Source organism: Pyxicephalus adspersus, chromosome Z, assembly GCF_032062135.1.
Source record: "Pyxicephalus adspersus chromosome Z, UCB_Pads_2.0, whole genome shotgun sequence".
Lineage (NCBI taxonomy): Eukaryota > Metazoa > Chordata > Amphibia > Anura > Pyxicephalidae > Pyxicephalus > Pyxicephalus adspersus.
Genome location: NC_092871.1, coordinates 46225078 through 46244702, shown reverse-complemented (window position 1 = coordinate 46244702; position 19625 = coordinate 46225078). Strand labels below are relative to the sequence as shown.

Sequence of the window (19625 nt, the reverse complement as noted above, 5' to 3'; positions counted from 1 at the left end):
ACGAATAAGTACATTTTGGTGCAGTGGTGGCAAGCAAATGAATGTGTGTTGTTAGGGTAGTGGTAACTACACAGTGCAGGGGCAGCGAGTGAAAAAGTGCGCATTGGTGGCAAGCAAGTGAAACGAGCGCTGGCACAGTCTCAACTAAAGAATATCAAGGCTGGTTTTCTCATAAGGCCACCTAGGCCTTGGCCTAAGGCACCAAGGTAGGGAAGCGCATCAGCCTGGGTGTTCCATGAAATTTGTCCGCTTCCTGAAATTGAGCTACCTTGAGGGAAGCATGCAAATGACTCATAAAACCTACAGCCTAACAGCTGTGTCTGAACTCAGTGTGGTGAAACCTTCATGCTTTGTAAGCTTCCCCTAGCTTTAGGGAGTTTTAGGATATTGGATACAAACTTGTTGAACTACAACATTGGGGGCGGGGGGCAGTGCTGTTTCCAAAGCAAATGCACCAAGGAGCCCTAAACTGAACGTGAAAACTAGGGGGCCCCAGGAGAGCAGGTTAGCACTGCCCTTGACAAAGATGGAAGAGGTCCCTGCGGCCTTTACAACACGCGGTTAAGGCGTTGATGCTTACTTCGTGACATCTCTAACCATCTTTATCAAGCTCCTAAAATCATTCCTGGAAGAAAGCGAATCTTCCTTTGGTGGCTGGGTGCATGCCGTGGTAACACGCATGATGGAGTGCTGCAAAGGCAACTTGCATGTGCCTATGGGCGGCAAGGTCTACTAAGTAGCCTTATGTGACAGGACGCCAGTGTAGCAGTGCTGAAACATATTTTAGGCAACAGGTGGGGGACACCAACCCACCACATGCTGACCTTTCACTACAATCATGCTTAAAAACCTCATCATTCAACTATATTGTATTTATTCACTCTCAAGGGAAAACAAAACACACTCACTAAGGCAAAAGAAAAATATCCCCTAAACACATCTCGTCATAAGTTGAATGTGGGGCAGCTGTCTGTGCTACCCAAAGCTAGCTCATTGCTCGGGCTGGAAAGTTGCCGTTAGTAGCTTTCTTTTCACCATAGACCCCTTTCATTGACCACAATGGAAGAGACCTCTGAGGCAGAAATTACACCCTAAGGTTGAAGGCATTGCCGGATGCCGTGCCTGACCTCACGTTTGCTTAAAACATTGTCAATAAAAAAGCTTGATACTTTACCTGTGTGTCTTGTGTCCATTCTTTTGGCTTTTTTTTTTAATTGAAATAAATGAGAATTGCTTGTAGAATGCTAATACAGCCATAGGTGAATGATTTTTGTGTGCATGCTTTCCCACTGTGGCAACACAAATGTTAAAGCGCTGCAACCTATGAACTACTGAAACGAGCTAATGGCAGCGAGGTCCCCTAGGTAGCATAATCTGTGACAGAACACCGGCATGTAGTGGCGACACGTTGTCCAAGTAGTAGCAAGGGGACGCTGGTCATGCCTAATGTGGGGGGGAGCAACATACAGTATCTTCTTTAATTCACTGGTTTACCATGGAAGTGCAGAATCTTTATGGTATCTCCCAAAAGGTGTAAATGACAAGATGCTCCTCACAGTTGCTATACTCCCCAGTTCTATGCCCTAAACAGCTTGTGTTCAATGCCAAATGACAGAGCTCAGCGTACATAGCGAACCTATCAGCACATTTTTAACATTATATATAAAAAGGTGGCTATCACCTTGTATACTATTAAAACAGAAGAGAGATGTTTTTTTGGGGTAGGTCCCCTCCTCGTGTCTTTACCACCACTAAAAAGGAATTCTGGAACCTCCTGGGATATGTTATGCAAATATCCCAGGAGGCTGTGGCCTGCTCCTTCTGAGCATGAACTAGAGCAGGCCTTATCAGGGGCTTTTCTATAACATTAGCAAAAAAACAAATGGGTGATCCATTTTCCAAGTTGCTGACACTACCCCAGTGAGGGAAGACTGTTTTGGATTTGTTTGCTATATTTTTTCAATAAATATGCTCAGGAGCCCTGAAGAAGAAATGCTGTGGCATGGAGTTGCCTCATTTCCAGTTTACCTTTGTATGTGAATGAGAGGGTATATAACACCACCAATCCCTGGGTAATTAGGACCCAACCAGCAATACATTAGATTAGTACAAAGGGTATAGAGGTTAAACTATTCCCCATCCCTGATGTATTTGGAAACACAGAAAAGTTCATCAAATGAATACCGGTATATGGTCATTAGCCGGTCCATGAATGGGGCAACCTTTCAAAAGAAGAGCCGCACACTGCTACACAGGTCAATTAAATTCATATACAAATTATCCAGACATATTGTCCAATGTCTTAAATAACTCCAAACCATTCCAAAACAGACACTGCCAGACTTGATTACTTCTTCTGTGTTTCGCAGATCTAGCTTCTTCAGGAAGCGTGGAACAGATGATCTAAAGAACAGGGAGATGTGCGGGGAAAAAAACAAGTTGCATACAGCAAATCAAAAACATAGCTCACATCAAAATTATAACTTATACGTAGGCCAGCTTACAACTTCTACAAACTGAAATGTAGCGCAGCTCAAATTAGCCCTAGGCACAACTGTTCTGGAAGGGAGAAACAAAAGCACATAGAAAAGGTGACCGGTGGTATTTGGTGGGGCTCTCACAAGAAAAGGCCTCGGTAAAACATGTCTATGCATAAACACACATAAGGCGAACACGTTGGTAAATAAGCCTCTATCACTAGGACTCCAATTTAAAGTTTTCAAGGCCAGGCTATGAGTGCGCACCACAAATTGGGGTCAGTTCACCAACGCTTTCACACAAGGATAGGGATCTTTACAATAGCCTGTCCCAGATTAGGTTTGTCAATCACAGAATGACTGCAGGAATAAACGGCAAACCAGTGTAGCACCCTGTTAGTAGAGTGAGCTCCCAGTTTCTTGTACCTTTTCTAAGGTGACTGTAGGACATGCTTTTGAATGTGAACTGCTGCTATCATCCCCAACCTGTCTCTCCATAAATGCTGAATTACTTACAGTAAAACCCTAAAACATGGATTGGCATGAGTCTTTAAGAGTTCTTTGCCATATCATTAGGAGGAACCTGAGCATAAACTGTCCACTCCTCTGGGCTTGAACACTGCACCAATGATAAAATAAAAATATAGCACCCAGCAAGTGTACCAGTTTCTTTCACAGGATGAATATTAAAGTGCGGGGTGAAAATCAGTGTAGTGCCGGTGTACGAATAATTACATTTTGGTGCAGTGGTGGCAAGCAAATGAGTGTGTGTTGGTGAGGTAGAGGTAACTACACGACGCGGGGGCAGCGAGTGAAAAACTGCGCATTGGTGCAGGGGTGGCAAGTGAAATACCAGGCGCTGGCACAGTCCCCACTTGAGGAGATCAGGGCTGGATTTCTAATAAGGCCACCTAGGCCATGGTTTAGGGTGCCAAGGTTAGCAATGGTGGCGCCTTTATTCGAAAGCCCCCCTCCCCAACCCGTCTCTCATTGTACTGTCCCATTGGGTGGATTATTTTCGCAGACAGCTTTTTTGATGAAACAAAAAGCAATGCCCAAAGCTCATCTCAGGTATTGGTTGGTGTCAGGGCAGAGCAAGTCACCTGCAGCCGGCCTGTGTTACATGATGATACAGAGGAGGGGGGAGTGGAGTGAGCACCATACACTGCTTGGGCATCTCAGTTCTAAATTATTAGATGGGTGCTGTACCTTCTGCCCCATTTAGTGCCACATGTGGGTGCCCCACCCGCTGAATAAAATGTGTTTCTGCTATACCGGCGTCCTATATCACATACAGCCACCCAGCACACCTTGCCGCCCTTAGGCACATGCAAACACCCCGGCATGTGGGCCACCGCGGCCTGCACTCGGCCATGGGGGGTTTCTAATATTGTTTTGGTTAGTTTCACTAGGTTGATTTATTAAAAAAAAAACGTGGTTAGAGATGCCACCAAGTAAGTGGCAATGTGTTGTGAAGGCCACTGGGACCTCTTCCATCCTTGTCAAGGGGAGTGCTAACCTTCTCTCCTTTCATACAACACGATTGCATGGAGGCGAGAGTCAGTATATATAGGGCAGCTAGGTCGGCCTCCCCCAGAAGTTGGTTTCCCTGTGAATGACAGTCCTAAATTCACCACCAAAGGATTCTGTTCTGAGTGCCTCTCTTCAGCATCCCATCTTTTAGCTTCTCCCTGCCCAAGGCATCTTTCTCTTATTAGTGGGTCCAGTCTGTAAATCTCCCAGATCTTGCCAGATCCCAGGGGCAGCAGGGCCAACTTGCTCCAGCTCCCTTTTTAGTCAGTGAGGATGCTGCAGGTCAGCTGTCGGTGTTGACTGTAGGACATGCTTTTATATGTGAACTGCTGCTTGGCACAGTCCACACTAGAGGAGATTAGGGCTGGGTTTCCCATGTGATTTGAATGGGCCTATATGAGTTCTTTGCCACATACCAAGGAGGAACTTGGGCATAAAACTGGCCACTCCTGCAGGAATAATAAAAGGTATTAAAAAAATTGAAAATACCTAGCAAGTGTGCCGTTCACAGAGTGAATATTAAAGTGCAGGATGAATACCGGCATAGAACCGGTGTACCAATAAGTACATTTTAGTATAGTGATGATAAACAAGTCAGTGTGATTAGTGAGGTAGTAGTGAATGAGTAACTACAGGGTGCAGGGATGAGTGGAAAAAGTGCAGTGGTGGCAAGTAAAAACCTGAGTGCTAGCACAGTCCTCATGAGAAAAATATCAGGGCCTAGGGTGCCAAGGTAACAAGGGGCAGCATTTGTTTGGCACCCCCGCCTTACCTGCACGTCAGCATGGCTGTTCTATCAAAGTTAGCTGCCTCATGAAATCAAGCTACCAAAGGGTTACATACAAAGGTGTCATCAAAACCTAGAGCATAACAGCTGTGTCTGGAGAGGCTGCTTATCATATTCTGAAGCCTAACAACTTATTTCATACCTCTAAATCTGTTGGTCGTAAGCCCATTTCAATATATGGGGTAAAAATCTGTTAAAATACAACATTGGAGGGTGCTGCCCAAAACTGTACTTGTCAAAGTGTGCTACAGTGCCCGCTTCGTTTCTTTGAATCCAAATTTCCCTGAAAGGAGATGGTGTAGGAAACAAAAAATGTTGGTGTATATGTGGGACACTTGCAGCTAACACCCACTAAAATTAAAAAGGAGGTAGCAGAATTTAAAAGACCATCACTTTGTATCCTCTTAGCTTTAGTAATAGTGAAATTAAATGCTAGGAATGTTCGTAAAAAGTAAAGACAAGATCACATACCTAAAATGTACGTAAACCCAAAACTGACTTCTTTATGCTTTCTATCCTAAACATGCAAATAGGAAATGACAGATATGAATATTTTGTTTGCAAGAGACTTCCTGAGGGTTGTCATAGAAATATCTCCCAACTAGAAGAATTTCTGTACGCTTCTGCTCTGACATGAACCAATTTCCCTTTGTGACAATGGTCACCAGGACAATAAACGGGTGAAAGGGTGTGAGGTTCCCAGCAAGGAAACAGACCCTGTTTACTATATTCTAAACTAAATTTCCTATACATAGGCCAAAGTGGAACAAAGTGGAACACTAAAATAAAATTAAAAATTACCTATTTTTTCCGCAGAGCCCTCAATCCCTTCACAGGTAACTTTGATTTGGTCCCCCGCCATGCTGGATTCTTTCTTCGTCCCGAAGGAATCACTGGGTGCCACCAGCTTCTTCCTTACGTGATCAGATCTCGCACTGCACTGGTGGCAAGATCAGGTGATTTCCTCCTGTAAATGTGACATTGGCACATTGGCTAAGGCAATGCCTCCTGGGATGCAATGACTGACCCCGACAGGTAAACATAAACTGGTAAAATTGGATGTTTGAAGAAAATTACCTCTTCTTTGGTGATAGAAATACCCTCTCCAATTTTTTTTTTACTTCTAAAAGATCTAAAGTCATCATGTAAAAAATGATGGGAAAACTCATAAACCAAGCACTTATGCCTGTAAGATCTTAGGCTTACCAAGAGGAGTTTTCTCCAGCATATATATGTATATTAGACCACACTGATGATGAAGATCTTAGTTTAGATCTAAGTTTAACTCTAGCTAAGCATAAAAATCAATCTATGAGAGAAAACATCTCCACAGTAGAATAGGTGGAAGCCAACATCCCACAAACAACAGTGATAATTTGTATAGAGAGGAAAACAAATAAAATATCCAATAGATGCTAAATAGCAGCTGCCTATGCAGAGTGATCCCTTTTATATTTTGAGTCAGACTTGCTAGAAGTGTGTGAAACAGATTAAAAATCACTCAGCAACACACTATAGCATTATGCAGACCCACCAGGTTACTGACAACTATTTGGCAACCTCGCCCAGAACCACAGAGGTCTGAGGGAACTCAGGCTAGACTGTGTAATCATTCTGCAGGGAGTATACGGCATAGAGCAGTCCATGTGTAACTCCTGGGTGCTCTGCAGGAGGGCAGTCATAGTGTAACACGACTGGAACCTGCACTTGAAGATCCCTAAACACTTCTGAAATAACATCTATCCTCCTAGTGTGGGAACAGGTTATAACCCCTAGCAATGCTTATATTTTTTTGCATCCAATGCCGACTGCTCCTGAAGGGAGCAGTATGATTCACTGTTTTTTAATATAATTTTGTGTCTCAAATGGAGAGAATAAAAAAGCTAAAAACAGTATTACTAAAATTAGTCACCCCTTGCTTTTATTTTGCATGAATAAAACTTAGATAATATCTTTGCTGTCTCCAATCAACATACATCTCTCACTCGTATGTCCTGTGAAACCCATTCCTATCCATTTAGCACTGACCCAACAAGCTCTTGCAAACTCAAATCCCTTTGATAAGCCAGAGAAATAAAACGTCTATCTCCTCAAGGATCTAAACCTTATTCAGTTTTAAATTATCCAGAGTTCTGAAAATACCTGCAAGTATTGTTGAATCTCAGATAGAAAAGTGAAAAGTTAGGGTTCATTTGTTAGTAAGTTATAATCAACTGGACCAACCAAGACACCAACCAAGACATCAACCACAACAGCCAAATTTGTAAAGATAGAAAAAAAGCACACAAATAAAAATTCCCTAATATTTGGAATATGCCAAAGAGCCTCTAGACAAGCCTCAAATCTTCTGGAGCAAAGTCCTTTTGAATGAAAAGATCAAAATTGAATAGTTTGAAAGGGATGCAACAAGGCTTATGACAAAGTAAACCATCCCCACCTTTGCAGCATGGAGTTTGGATTTCCAGGGGTAGGGTAAGCTGAACTGTAAAGAGAAATTGAGAATATGGTTTTGAATTTGAGGATAAATTACACAAACAGCTTCAGCTGGCTTTTCAAGTTAATTTACAAAAATACCTAAATTATTAAAAGTTCAGACCTTGAAGCTATCTGCATTATCTCCTTGGACAGCTTATTCAGTTGTAAATAAGTACCATGTCCATGACCATGTTCTTCTTATGCTTGTCCTGAACACCTCCTCTCCCCTGATTTCAAATGCAACCACTCATTTCTTAGACCTCAATTTTTAAATTGATGCTGTAATTTAGCAAATGCTAAAAATAAATTCACACGACAAAAAGTCACGTATAAACCCACCTCTTTATTACAGCTTATGGATCTGTATGTTGTCAGAAAAAAAAAAAGTTTTGACAAAAATATATATAAAAAGAAGTCTAAATACAGACTAGTGCCATAAGCAATACACTACTATGAATTTCCAAAATACAAAACAGCGCTGCTTTTTACACAGATTTTTTTTTTTACAATTGGAACTGTAATGTTTCATCCTTCTATTCCCACCCTAAATAATCCAACAAGAAAAAAAAAAAAAAAGGGGGGCGGGGGAAAAAAAAAAAAAAAGGGGGGGGGGGGGAAAAAAAAAGGGGGGGGGGGGAAAAAAAAAAAAAAAAGGGGAGCGGGGGGAAAAAAAAAAAAATGAACACAGGAGACAGAATCCCCTAAAGGGATCTGATGAAGCAGTCTGTGCATGCTGCTCCACACAAAGGCTGCAAAACTGGCTCTGTAGTAACACATAGCAACAAAACACCTAATTATACATCCACAGAAACCAAAGGTTTGTCTGGCAAGAAGGACACAACTGGGATACCAGCACTTTCATTTGGTCACAACAGATGAACTGAAATTTGACAGTAAGAAAGGATAAAACAGATTAGGGAAATGAGTTAAAGCCTCTTTTTTTTGCAAAACTTAAGCAATGAATTGTGAGTGTGTTCAATCCCCCCAATAACTGCAGTTTAGAGATCAGATGGCTACTGGAAATCTATGGTAATTAAAATTGATCAAATTTACTTCCCCAAAGGAGGGAAGTATCATTTAAAACCAAATGTACCAGAGTGCTGAACAGGAGAAGAAAAACCTGATAATCTCTTTCGCTGCTTGTCAGCGTCTTTGGACCAAAGCAATGAACGCTGAGAGTGATAAGAACAAGCAAACTTTGCTGAGAGTTGGCATGGAGACAGAAGATGAAATGTTGCTGGCAAGTTATAACGCTGATTGGAAAATACATTTGAGGCTTCAAGATATTCATTCTTTGTTCTAGATTTTACAAGTAATAGGTTTCAGACACCCAATAGATTTACACTTTTCAGGATTGTGTCCAAGGGGGTTTTAGAGGCCTCTGAAGAATACAGTCTAGTAAGGAGATTTAGCAATCACTCTTCCACAATTTGATGGTCTTGTCGTTCTCTAGTGCAGCTGAAGCAATAATATTCTCTGTAGGGTGACAGGCTGTTGAAATGACAACATCTAAGGGAAAAAAAAAAGTTATGACATTATTAAAATTAGATATTTGTTAAGGATATTCTGAAAAGAACTTGTAAACTCAATTGAAAGGCAAAGATACTTTAATTTGTGTTACACCACAAACAAAACACTGAATATTTCACATAATTTTTTGCATCAGTGCTACTATACCCAAAAGCAAATCTGCAACAGATTGGAGATTACTAGCCCTTAAATGTGGTTTCTATGTTTTTTATTTGACAGAAAGTTTTCTATGGTTAGGAACATGGTCATCCACAGGGAATTTTAGAAATACAGAATACCATGCCCTATTTGTACTTCAATATAAGGAGGGTGTCTATTAATTGAGGACATGGACAGGGCTGAAAACACTGCCTAATATGTAATTGCAGGGGAGCCAACCTGTAGAGGTAATTTCACTAAATTTTTAGTCATCATATGTGTTGGTTTACAAAGGCTACCCTTTGAAAGGAGAATGGTCTTCTGGCGATGAAGGTTTATATTAATATTCTCTTGGTTTTGAAAAAACACTGTCTTAAGTAATGATATTTCTTACAGTGATCCTCTGTTTTCGTTGCTCCATTTGAGTCTGTTCATGCTTACTTTTGAGGGGGTCTGCATTATCAGAGAGGATTATCAGTGTTTATTTAAAGTGTGATTATTATGTTATCGGTTTAATTATGGTTTTGATGTTTATAATTGAATATATTTGTGTATACTATTTTGTAGATCTCAATTTGATTCCTGAAGAAAAAAAGTCTACAATATGTGTAGACTACAGTGAATTGAGATTCATTACCTGTTGGTTTTAATATTGGTTTTTTAAACATAAGTGTTTGAAAAAAATTGTCTTGTGATTTTTCTTTTAACCTCCCTAGCGGTCTAATTCAGTCCAAATTTCCATGCAAAAAGCAGTACAATTTCTTGCATGGAAAAATGTTTTTCATTGTAGGCTATAATTCTTACGCATAACTCGCCGATATTTAATAAATGTAACAAATTTATTATTAAACTTTAAAAAACAAAACACAAAAATCTGTAAAAAATAAATAAATAGGTAAATGTAATATATATATATACACACACACACATACATACATATATATATATACACACACACACACACACACACACATATATATACATACACACACACATACATTTTATATGAATATTTCTTTGTATTGGACTCAGGACGGCTATTTTGCATTAAATCCAATACAAAATTATTTTAGTTTCCTGCCGATCCTCCTCCTGCCCGCACCAGAGATCCTCACTGCATTCGCCGGCTGGAGATCGAGGACGAAGCGGGGGGGGGAATCCAGGACCTGCGGGGACCAGCAGGACGCCGGGGGACAGCGATGGAACAAGGTAAGTGGGGTTTTTTTAAGTTAAAAGCTACCCCGAGTGTGACTCGGGAATACTTTTTGCCTAGAAAACCTCAACCCGAGTAAAACTCGATAATACCACTAGGGGGGTTAAATTGTGCTCTAAAGTGTCACAATGTCAATGCCTAAAAAGTCCTATTTTTCAGTTTTATGTCTTTATTTAATGATGACATTGTGAACAGACTTTGGATTAATTTTTTCAGGAAGTCATAACACTGGCGAGTGATAAAACTGACAAACTTAGGTTGGCAAAGTATAATATACCAGTAAAACAAATTATATACTTATATTACACACACCTATATATCATATAGGTTTGTGTATACACACACACACACACACACACACCTATATATCAGTTAAAAAAAGAATGTCTCACCTGTATGTCCCTGTAGTTTCTGCACAACCTCCTTGGTCTGAAGGTTCCATATATACACCAAATTATCCTCAGAGCCAGATACAATCCACTGAAAGTACAGATTGCAGACAATGGGTAAGTAACCCTACAAAGTACTGGGGAGGAAATCAAGGAGCTAGAGCTAGAAATGCATACAGTTTCAACTGATTTTCAAGATCACCATTCACCACATTTCTTAAATATCCTAAGTACCAGTAAAGGGCTATTCCCATTTTCACTTATATACCTTTACCCTCTTTGTTTCCAGGTCACCAGTGAAGTACTGTGCACCAAATCATTTTTAGGCACCTGCCACTCCACTCCACAATGAGTGCCTATTCCAACAATTGTTAGGCATTGTGTTCAGCAGCCAAATTATTTAAATGGGCTGCCCAACTGACTGAATAGGCTGCCCAACAAAACTGACATTGACCAGTGGTGTATCAAGATGCAGTTAATTTGCATTAACATTAAGAAGGGTGACTGGTTTACAGCACAGCCTCTGATAGTAGAGCCGGGAGGTTATTGCAGACACCTACAGCAATACAGGGGATTATTACTGCAGTCACCAACTGAGTTCCTGAGGATTATTACTGTAGTAATCAATAGCAATGCTGCTGGCTAATATTCTAGGCACTTGCATTGGTGCAGATGGGTATTATTCTGGTCAATGGCACCAACACTAGCAATTATTGTTTCCCCATCCCTACTTCTCCCACTTTGGGGATGTAAGAATGCCATAACCTCTAAATAGTAACATTAGTCAAGATTTCCTAAAAGTTTAAAAGAAGCATTTGTAAAACTCCAAAAACATACCAATTAGCTATTCCCTACACCCTCAGATTATCTCAAGCAGCATACTATCATCATTTGTGTTCAATCAGTATTTGTTTAACAGTCATGCAAATTGTAAAATGCTTTTGAAGACCAAATACCTTGCCTCCAGTTACAGAGAAGTTGGCAAATATGCAATACTTCTCATTTTTGTGACATGTGTAGGTTTTCAGGCACTGCAAAATTGGGTACAGATATAAAAAGAATGTTAGGAACACATATACAGACAATGTTTAGCATACTATATAAGATTTAATTTTTCTTGTAATTGTGCTACATAATCAAATCAAACCTGACTAACTTAACAAGACTCAAGTATTGCACAAGACTGTGCCTGAAAGCAGCCAAGTTAGTCCTCAAATCATATCATTTAGGCCAGCAAAGCCAACAGGTTGCTAAGCCTAGGTTTAGTCCCAGTTAGGTGCACAGGGCCCCAAACTCTATGAACTATTCCACACCATGATCATTTAACTCCAATACCAGGTCACCTGTGTGAGTGGTAGTAGTTTTTAAGTGTTCCAGTTTAGACTAAACTGGTCCAGAAAACCCAGACTTTTAAACTGGCACATAACTTGCTTAAACTTAGTATGTTCCTCAACAATTTGTCCCTATAATAGATGTACCTTTCAGGACAGAAGAACATACAGTGACTAAAAAAGTAAAGACAGGCTTTTCCTGTTGCTGACTACGAAGCCAGGGTATTTAAGTATCTAAAGCTAAATATTTTTTTATTTTATTTATATTTTTTTAGGATTTGTAAGGAAGATAAGAGAAAGAAGATTAGGAGAAATAAGGTATTTAATGAAGTTTGCATTCACCATTGGGGAAATTTCCCTTTATTGATGCATTAAAACAGTATTAGGTAAACTCAAGGAGTCACCTAAAGGTGGTAAAAATCTGCATATGGATATCTGATGATTTCCATGCATTTCCTGTAATTTTCCCAAAAAACAAATGGGGACAAAAATCCAACCGAACAAAAAGCAAAATAATACCAGTCATAATTTTATCATACTTTTTTTAAATCTAAAAAATCATGTTTACTTTTAATGACAGGGCAGAGAAACAAACAAGAGTTACAAAAAAAGCTTTGTACGTATGAACAGGCTCCCCAACAGCCAGCCAGTACTGGTACAGCAGACTGTAGACAAATTACTGGATTTCTAATGAGAAAAGGTTGTGTAATTAGGAATGGATCACAGGGCCCCGAAGAATTGGTACTTATCATTGCTACCTAAAGTAATCAAAGTTAACCTGGGGAACACATGAGATTATCAAAAAAAAAGGAACAATAACAGCCTCTTCATTTATCCGCCAGGTTGAGGGCTGCTCCAACGGGGCTGGGAATACTATTAAGATATTGAGTTACCAACACAACAGATGCTATTGACATAACAAGGCCTAAGACACGAAATTAAACACCATCTGACATCCCCTGGAAACACCTACCTTCCCTTTGCTGTAGTCCCATAACTTAAGTGTGCTATAAAAAAAAAAAAAAAAAAAAAGTGTCATGACGGTAATTTTAAACCCCGAAAAATAAACAAACCTAATATAACAATCACAAAGCAAACACTATTCACTGTGTAGTAAGCTCTAAAAAGCAGATTTTGTTTATGAAATAACATCAGTTACTGAACGTCAAAAGTAATGGCAATCTTGAAAAGTAAAAGTACTACTGAGAAAAAGAAAAACTAAAGTGTAATAGGAATAAGAATAATGACAATTTAACAAATAAAGACCATCTGCATACAAATGAATTCTACAGAAAACACCATGTCTTACGTACTTATCTAAAGTAGCTGCTAGAATATATTTGCCATTTGGAGAGAACTTCACAAATGATACTGGTGGATTATCATCATCTGGTGAAAAAGAAGAATAAGAAAATGAATCAAGTATTGATTTAAAGAAAACATAACCCCTAAGAGACCACAAATTAAGGATGCTCCTTACCAATAAGGGTTTTTAAGCATTGGCCAGATGCTGTATCCCAAATTCGGCTATAAAAAAAAAAAAAAAAAAAAAAAAAAAAAGTTATGTATAAGTATTTATAAGTATTTATTTTGTAAAAGATTATACTGGCAATGTCTGGATTTGTTTTCAGCAGATGCCAAGATACTAAGCAACTTAACATTTTCCAAAAATAACTTTTTGTTTTCATTGACATTGGAACGCTGTACATGCATTGTGGCTCAATGATACAGGAGAGAGGTGGAGTGGAGGGCACCAATGCAAAACAAACAAACAAAAACAATGGAAACAATGACTACTACAGTTTGCAAATCAAATCTTTCCTCTGCCGTGCATTACCTTGAAGGTCGCATTTTTTTTATCTTTGCAGTTGCAAAAGTTGCAATAGGACTACAATGTCCAACTTGTTTCTTCAAAAAGTGTTTAAACCTCAACTTTATGAGGGACAAAGTCTCGAAATAGGTTTAGAAGAAGAGGTGGGGAACTTACCAGAGACCATCATAACTACTTGACACTATGAGGGAACCGTCACGATTGAAGTGCACCTGAAAAAGTAAGGAGGAGTCACACACTAGAAAAGTGGCAGCATATGCAGATTTCAGCTATTGTTTCATAAGCCCACTTGCAAATCTTCCCTGACAGGGTAACATGATAACCTGTGCACTAACACTTCTCTCCAAAATGTCACTGCCTAAGGCAACCTTGTACTGAAATAAAGAAAATTGCGCAGAAACATATCAAACTCAGAAATAAAGATGTATATGTGTTCCTTCGATTATGGGTAGATTTCTTCTTTCAGGTGTATGCAAACTCTAAACTGAACCTCAATCCTGTAAAAGATACATTGTTGTGCCACTGACCATCTTGCTTTGTTTTCATCCAATATAGGAGCTTCAGAAATATTCTGTAGTCCTAGGGTGACACTGCTTCCCAATATAAATTTAGCACATGCAGTAAAAGTGTACAGCTCTCCCCAAACTTACACAGAATATGTAATATATATTAAGCAGAGACCGTTACCTGGCAGTATTCCCGAGTGTGGCTTGGGGTGGATTCTTTATGCAAAAAGAGATAACTTAACTATATTAACTAAAATAATAATGAATTTTCAGGGAGGTAAAAACTCCTACTTTGTTCCCAGTTCCAGCGGCGTTCTCCAGCGATGTCCGGTGTCTTAACTGCTTTAGCCGGCATCTGCATCCCCAGCGTGTGAACGTTGGCTAAGTGAGGCTAAGGGAAGCAGATGCAGTCCGGGTATCTGCTCGCTAGAGCAGGCAGGTAGGCGGAAAATTTAAAATTAAGGAGGATTTTTAAATGTACTGCTTTTGCTCTTTAATCATACCGCCAGGGTGGTTAATATGATAGGTAGCCATGGTAGATTCCTAATAGTTGAAAAAAACCCCTAAGAACCACAAAAACTTCAACATAGTTCCTGTGACAATTAATCAGGAAACAGTTAAATAGTTCAGTGCAAGATAATGGATTTGATGCAAAGACCGTTCCTATCATATTATCGGTCTCTGCGTATCCCATGAAGAAGCCCTCTGGTGAAACGCGTCGGGTTTGGAGACGTTATTTACCCCTACTTTTATGCCATCTGTGTAGGCATTTTTTTGTCTAGTGTATAAGCATTTTCCTATGTTGAATTACATGGGGTTGCCTGATTTTTTCTTCTGTTTTATGTATTGCACAATGATTGAATTGTTTTTCACTTGTTAAACTGCATACAAGTTGATATGCCAAACACAACTTCGACTTTTGCCACCTTAAACCCAGCCTTTTTGTGTTTCCTTTTCTGACACAGAATATCTAACACCTAATCCCATCAAGTTTCTGCAATATCTTGAATCATCTGTTTTTTTTCTGCCTTCACTGTTTACAGTATGGTGAGAAACCTCATGGATCCCCTTGGTATTCATCTGTGTGTGGGATTTTTGGAAAACTGAAAGTGAGAAACATTAGAAATTATATACTGATGTATTTGAGCCCCTGCTCATCCTACCTCAGTATCTTTTTCTTCATGTAGATATTACAGTACTTGCTATGTGACTGTCTTTCACGCCTTAGTTTCTACTGACTTGTTCATGTTTACCTTTTTTACCACAATTATATATTGTTTACCATTGGTCTCTTGAAGTGATTTTTTTGTAATTTTCATGTTGTCTTTATTTCATTATTGTATTCCTGATATCTGAGACAATAGACTAAAAAATAAAGTTTAAAAGAAAATAAAACATCTGAATGCATCTTACAGCAGACACAGGATCAGAGTGGGCAGGCAATGTCTTCAGGCACTTCCCCGTCTTCACATCCCATATCCGGACACTCTCATCAAACTAGAAAGACACAAAATATTATAATTTATTACACCAGTCAGAATTATACCCATAGTACCTGGCCAGGTTGTTCATGAATTTAAGTTCTTCTGTTAGCTATAAATCAACATTACATTGTCTGTACCGTGTAATCTCGTTCAGGATTATGCACTTGACATGAGAAGACTAAGTATCAAAGTAGAGAAACAGGTGTCCCCCTGCATTGTTTTCTTCTATGTATCTCACTATCTCTATGTATGTATATACACCCTGAAATTGCATTAAATTGCTCACATCTGTACCCGTCCAATAAAAGCCTTAAACTCACCATACACATTATAATCTGATTGTACAATCTGCTTTACATTTATCAAAACTATGTTAAACAAGGGAATGACAATCCTATATATTGGAATGGGCCGAAAATAGAAGCAGCTTGTACTAAAATTGTTGGAAGATCTAAAGCAGGCATTGGTAGACCACATATATGTAGTCTACATATCAGACTACATAAATGGCTACTTAATCCAACCCATCAAAATATTGCTACAAAATTGTACATTGGAAAAAAAGTGGCACTGTTCCCACTGAAATTAAATGCAATTTGAATTTAAGTTCTCGCTTACCTTTAGGCAATTACTTTTACACATACTTTATATCAGTTCATACAAAAACTATCCATCAGATACAGGCCCAACCCATCTGTCAAGTTTTCTGTCATTTTTTGGCAAATTCATTGTGGCCCGTAAGCAAAAAAGTTTGCTCACAACTGGTTTTAAGGATATTGTACAATCAGACTGAAACTTCTGTTATATACTTCACCATATATGTGGTGTCCCTAGAGATCTAATACAATGGGACCAGATCACTTTCTCTCTGCTAACTCATGCCAAAATTAATGGGATCTATAGTATGGAGTAGCAAAAAAATAAAAATATTGTTTTTTCTATTGTTGAGTAATGCATGTTTACTTGGTTGTAAGGATAGATGTTAGAATCTTGACAGCCCCAATATGTGCTTTTAAAGAATGCGTACTCTTCCTGGTTGTAAAACAGCATCAATACTAATCACATACCAAATGACAACGGAGCCCCCAACACCATTCTTGACAAATCGCTTTGAACACAAAACTTATGAATTATATTTAAATACATGTGTACATTGATTGCATCCGTTGTGTTTTTTGGGGATGGGGATTAACCTAAATATACATTTTTGAGATGCAGAAAGAAACCACAGTGCTCAGAGAAAACAAACTTAATGTAGATTCTGTCCCGGTAGAGATGCAGACCTTAGACCCAATGCTGCTAGCCACCCCAGCTCTACTAAGTACAATAGATCTATAAAATACCGAACGACAGTCCCAACTCCCGTAACATGAATAGAATAGCTGACTCAAGACTCCCCAGGTGACCGTACATATAACATTCTCTGCTCCTTTTTTAAAGCCTAGGATAAGTGCACAGTGCAAACAATTCCCATCTATTTGTTTTCCCTAAATTACAGTTAACAATTACATTTAATTAGGCCTAAAGCTCAAACTATGCTTACAATATTTTATGTCACCACCATAGAAACCAAAAAAAAAAAAAGAAAACAATTTAGACATTTAGGTGAGAGTGTAACAGGGAGATATAGTTAGTTAGCAGGTAGTTTGTGTCATTTTAAAGGTAACATTTTCATGCGTGACTGAATTGTATCAGACCCTTTATATATTTTAAAAATTTTACTTACAGATCCAGACACAATGAGGTTGGACTGTGGGTTGAAATTGCAGCAAAAGACATAGTTGCTGTGGCCTTTCAGGGTCTTCAGGCACTTCCCCTGTGAGAAGAGAGTTACATCAGGAGGTCACAACATACATGGAATATATATTTCAGCCATTAATCCATAACAGAGGTGACAGGTTTTATTTGCTTATCTCCAGCACTTGAAAATGGCTTTTTTTCTTTATGTAAGGATTCATGCATATTAAACAGAAGGGAGTGTTTTTACTGCGAATAGTAACAACTTACTCCCTTCCAAGATTGTACTAAAAACATACAAGGCAGAAGCTGGCTGTGTTTAATAACTAGAATTGAGAGAGCACATTTATTGCCATCCACCTAGAACAATATCACTGTGGAGTACTTGTGACTAAGTTCCATGACTTGCTCTAAAGAAAACCTCCCATGAGAAAGAGAGCAGCTATCATGCGGACAAATTATTATAGGCACTGATTCACCAAAAGAGCAAGAAAAAAATGTAATAACTCTTTTTAAATGCATTATGGAATGCTAATACAGTTGTGCTCATGTCAACTTAACCCTAGTGGAATTTGTAAAATACTAGCTATTTTCTGCATTAATGTCACAGAACAGCCTGCCTACACTAAACAGCATCGCAAAATTTCTGGAACAAACATTTCTTAACTTTATGGTCACAGTCTCACATGCTATGATTTTAGAGCCAAGAGTAGAATGTCAATTCTCTGTACATTGAACAATGGAAGTGGATCTTGGTATTAATATATATACTGATCTGGAGTGGGCATAAACAAAAAAATTTGGAGTATCTCAAGCATGCAGTTTCTGATAGGCAGGAATAACATCAAATTTAGGGGGAATACCTGAATCAACTCCTCTGACAGCTCTTCAAAATTATATCTAGCAGCTTATTCCAACCTTGCTTCCTGCATAGGATTACTATGAGCTTATTGCAGTAAGGAAGCACAGATTGCCCATATAAGAGAAGCTTCTGATTGTTTTAAGACAAAGTTATATCTTTACCAGCAACTTTTGAAAGTGTCTCCTTACTCACTGATCTTTTGCAAGCAACAATTGCAGCTAGGATATCCTTTTCTTTCCATTTACAACAATGTTGCACACAACAAACTCCCATATTGTTGGGGTTACCTGGTGAAAATTCTTATCTAAAGGTAGGGGGTTAACTATACTATCTCTTGCCTAACTTTAGGAATAACATTAGCTAAAAGATGCGATCTAAATACCCCTCCAGACACTACTTCAAATAAATCCATCAATCCCTGAGATCATCCTAGAAAGGCAAAACTCTTGTCAATCCCTGCATGTGCCTTGCTTTCCCTCTGGTTTTAGGGCAATAGCATGCTGCCCTCTGACACTTTAGTGGTATATAATTTTTTATTTGGTTCTTAAACATGTTTTAGTATCTTTTCTATTTTCTTTGTTGTTCTTCTACATCTCAATTGCTGTGCTACTAACCTTAAAATGTTTTAGCTCCTGAAATCAGTACCATCTAACCCGTTTATAACAAGACCTGGACTACTAATGGATATCAGTCGTCCATTTTATTTTTTAAAACATTCTTTATTACAGGGTTACAAGTATACATTAAAAGTATACATACTAGAGGGCAGTCAAAAAGTCCATTTGCAACATAGGATGGCAAAAAGAGTGCTCACATAAAAAAGAACAATGTTGGTTGAATACATTCCAGTTTGAAGTCCTATTTTATTTCATGTAAAGCAAGGCATGTAAGTCACACACTTTCATATAGTGTACAAATCGCTTCTCTACTTATGCTCAACAATTTTTGCTCGACTGGTCTCCTTGACTACAACACATTCTGGACTTTTTGAATATGGTAATCCATTCTTTCAATTAATGCTAAGGGTTCGAATAGCCATACAAAAGGTAAGCCCAGTGGAATGAGGCACATAAAGTGTAATGATAGTGATTGGTTCCAGAATTTCCTTTGTACTTCATTGCAACACCAACTTAGGTTTCTACAAAGGCTTAGGAGTAAAAGAGGATCGCTTAAACATGTGCTACCCTGTTTCCCCTATGATAAGGCACTGTCTTACATTTTTTGAAATGCCAAAATATGCCCTAGGTCTTATTTTTAGGGGGATGTCTTATTTTTCCATGAAGAAGACTACAGTACACATTTATTGTTGAAAATCACTCATGATCACTTATG

General features: G+C 38.8%; 1 protein-coding gene and 2 pseudogenes across 2 annotated transcripts in view; 1 reads left to right on the top strand and 2 right to left on the bottom strand.

The window, feature by feature from the left end:
- Positions 1-494: 494 nt before the first annotated feature.
- LOC140344655 (U6atac minor spliceosomal RNA) lies at positions 495-606 on the top strand (annotated as a pseudogene).
- A 3297-nt stretch (positions 607-3903) lies between these two features.
- Positions 3904-4018, bottom strand: LOC140344654 (U6atac minor spliceosomal RNA; annotated as a pseudogene).
- Positions 4019-8562: 4544 nt separating this feature from the next.
- Positions 8563-19625, bottom strand: part of WDR5 (WD repeat domain 5) — an 18309-nt gene continuing 7246 nt past the window's right edge. For both annotated transcript variants that reach the window (XM_072429630.1, XM_072429631.1), the window contains exons 6-14: positions 17421-17510; positions 15624-15707; positions 13861-13916; positions 13354-13400; positions 13187-13262; positions 12847-12880; positions 11499-11573; positions 10546-10633; positions 8563-8781 (exon numbers count right to left, since the gene is read on the bottom strand). In XM_072429630.1, the coding sequence (XP_072285731.1) occupies positions 8681-8781; positions 10546-10633; positions 11499-11573; positions 12847-12880; positions 13187-13262; positions 13354-13400; positions 13861-13916; positions 15624-15707; positions 17421-17510 (651 nt within the window). In that variant the 3' untranslated portion in view covers positions 8563-8680. The remainder of the gene's footprint in view (positions 8782-10545; positions 10634-11498; positions 11574-12846; positions 12881-13186; positions 13263-13353; positions 13401-13860; positions 13917-15623; positions 15708-17420; positions 17511-19625) is intronic.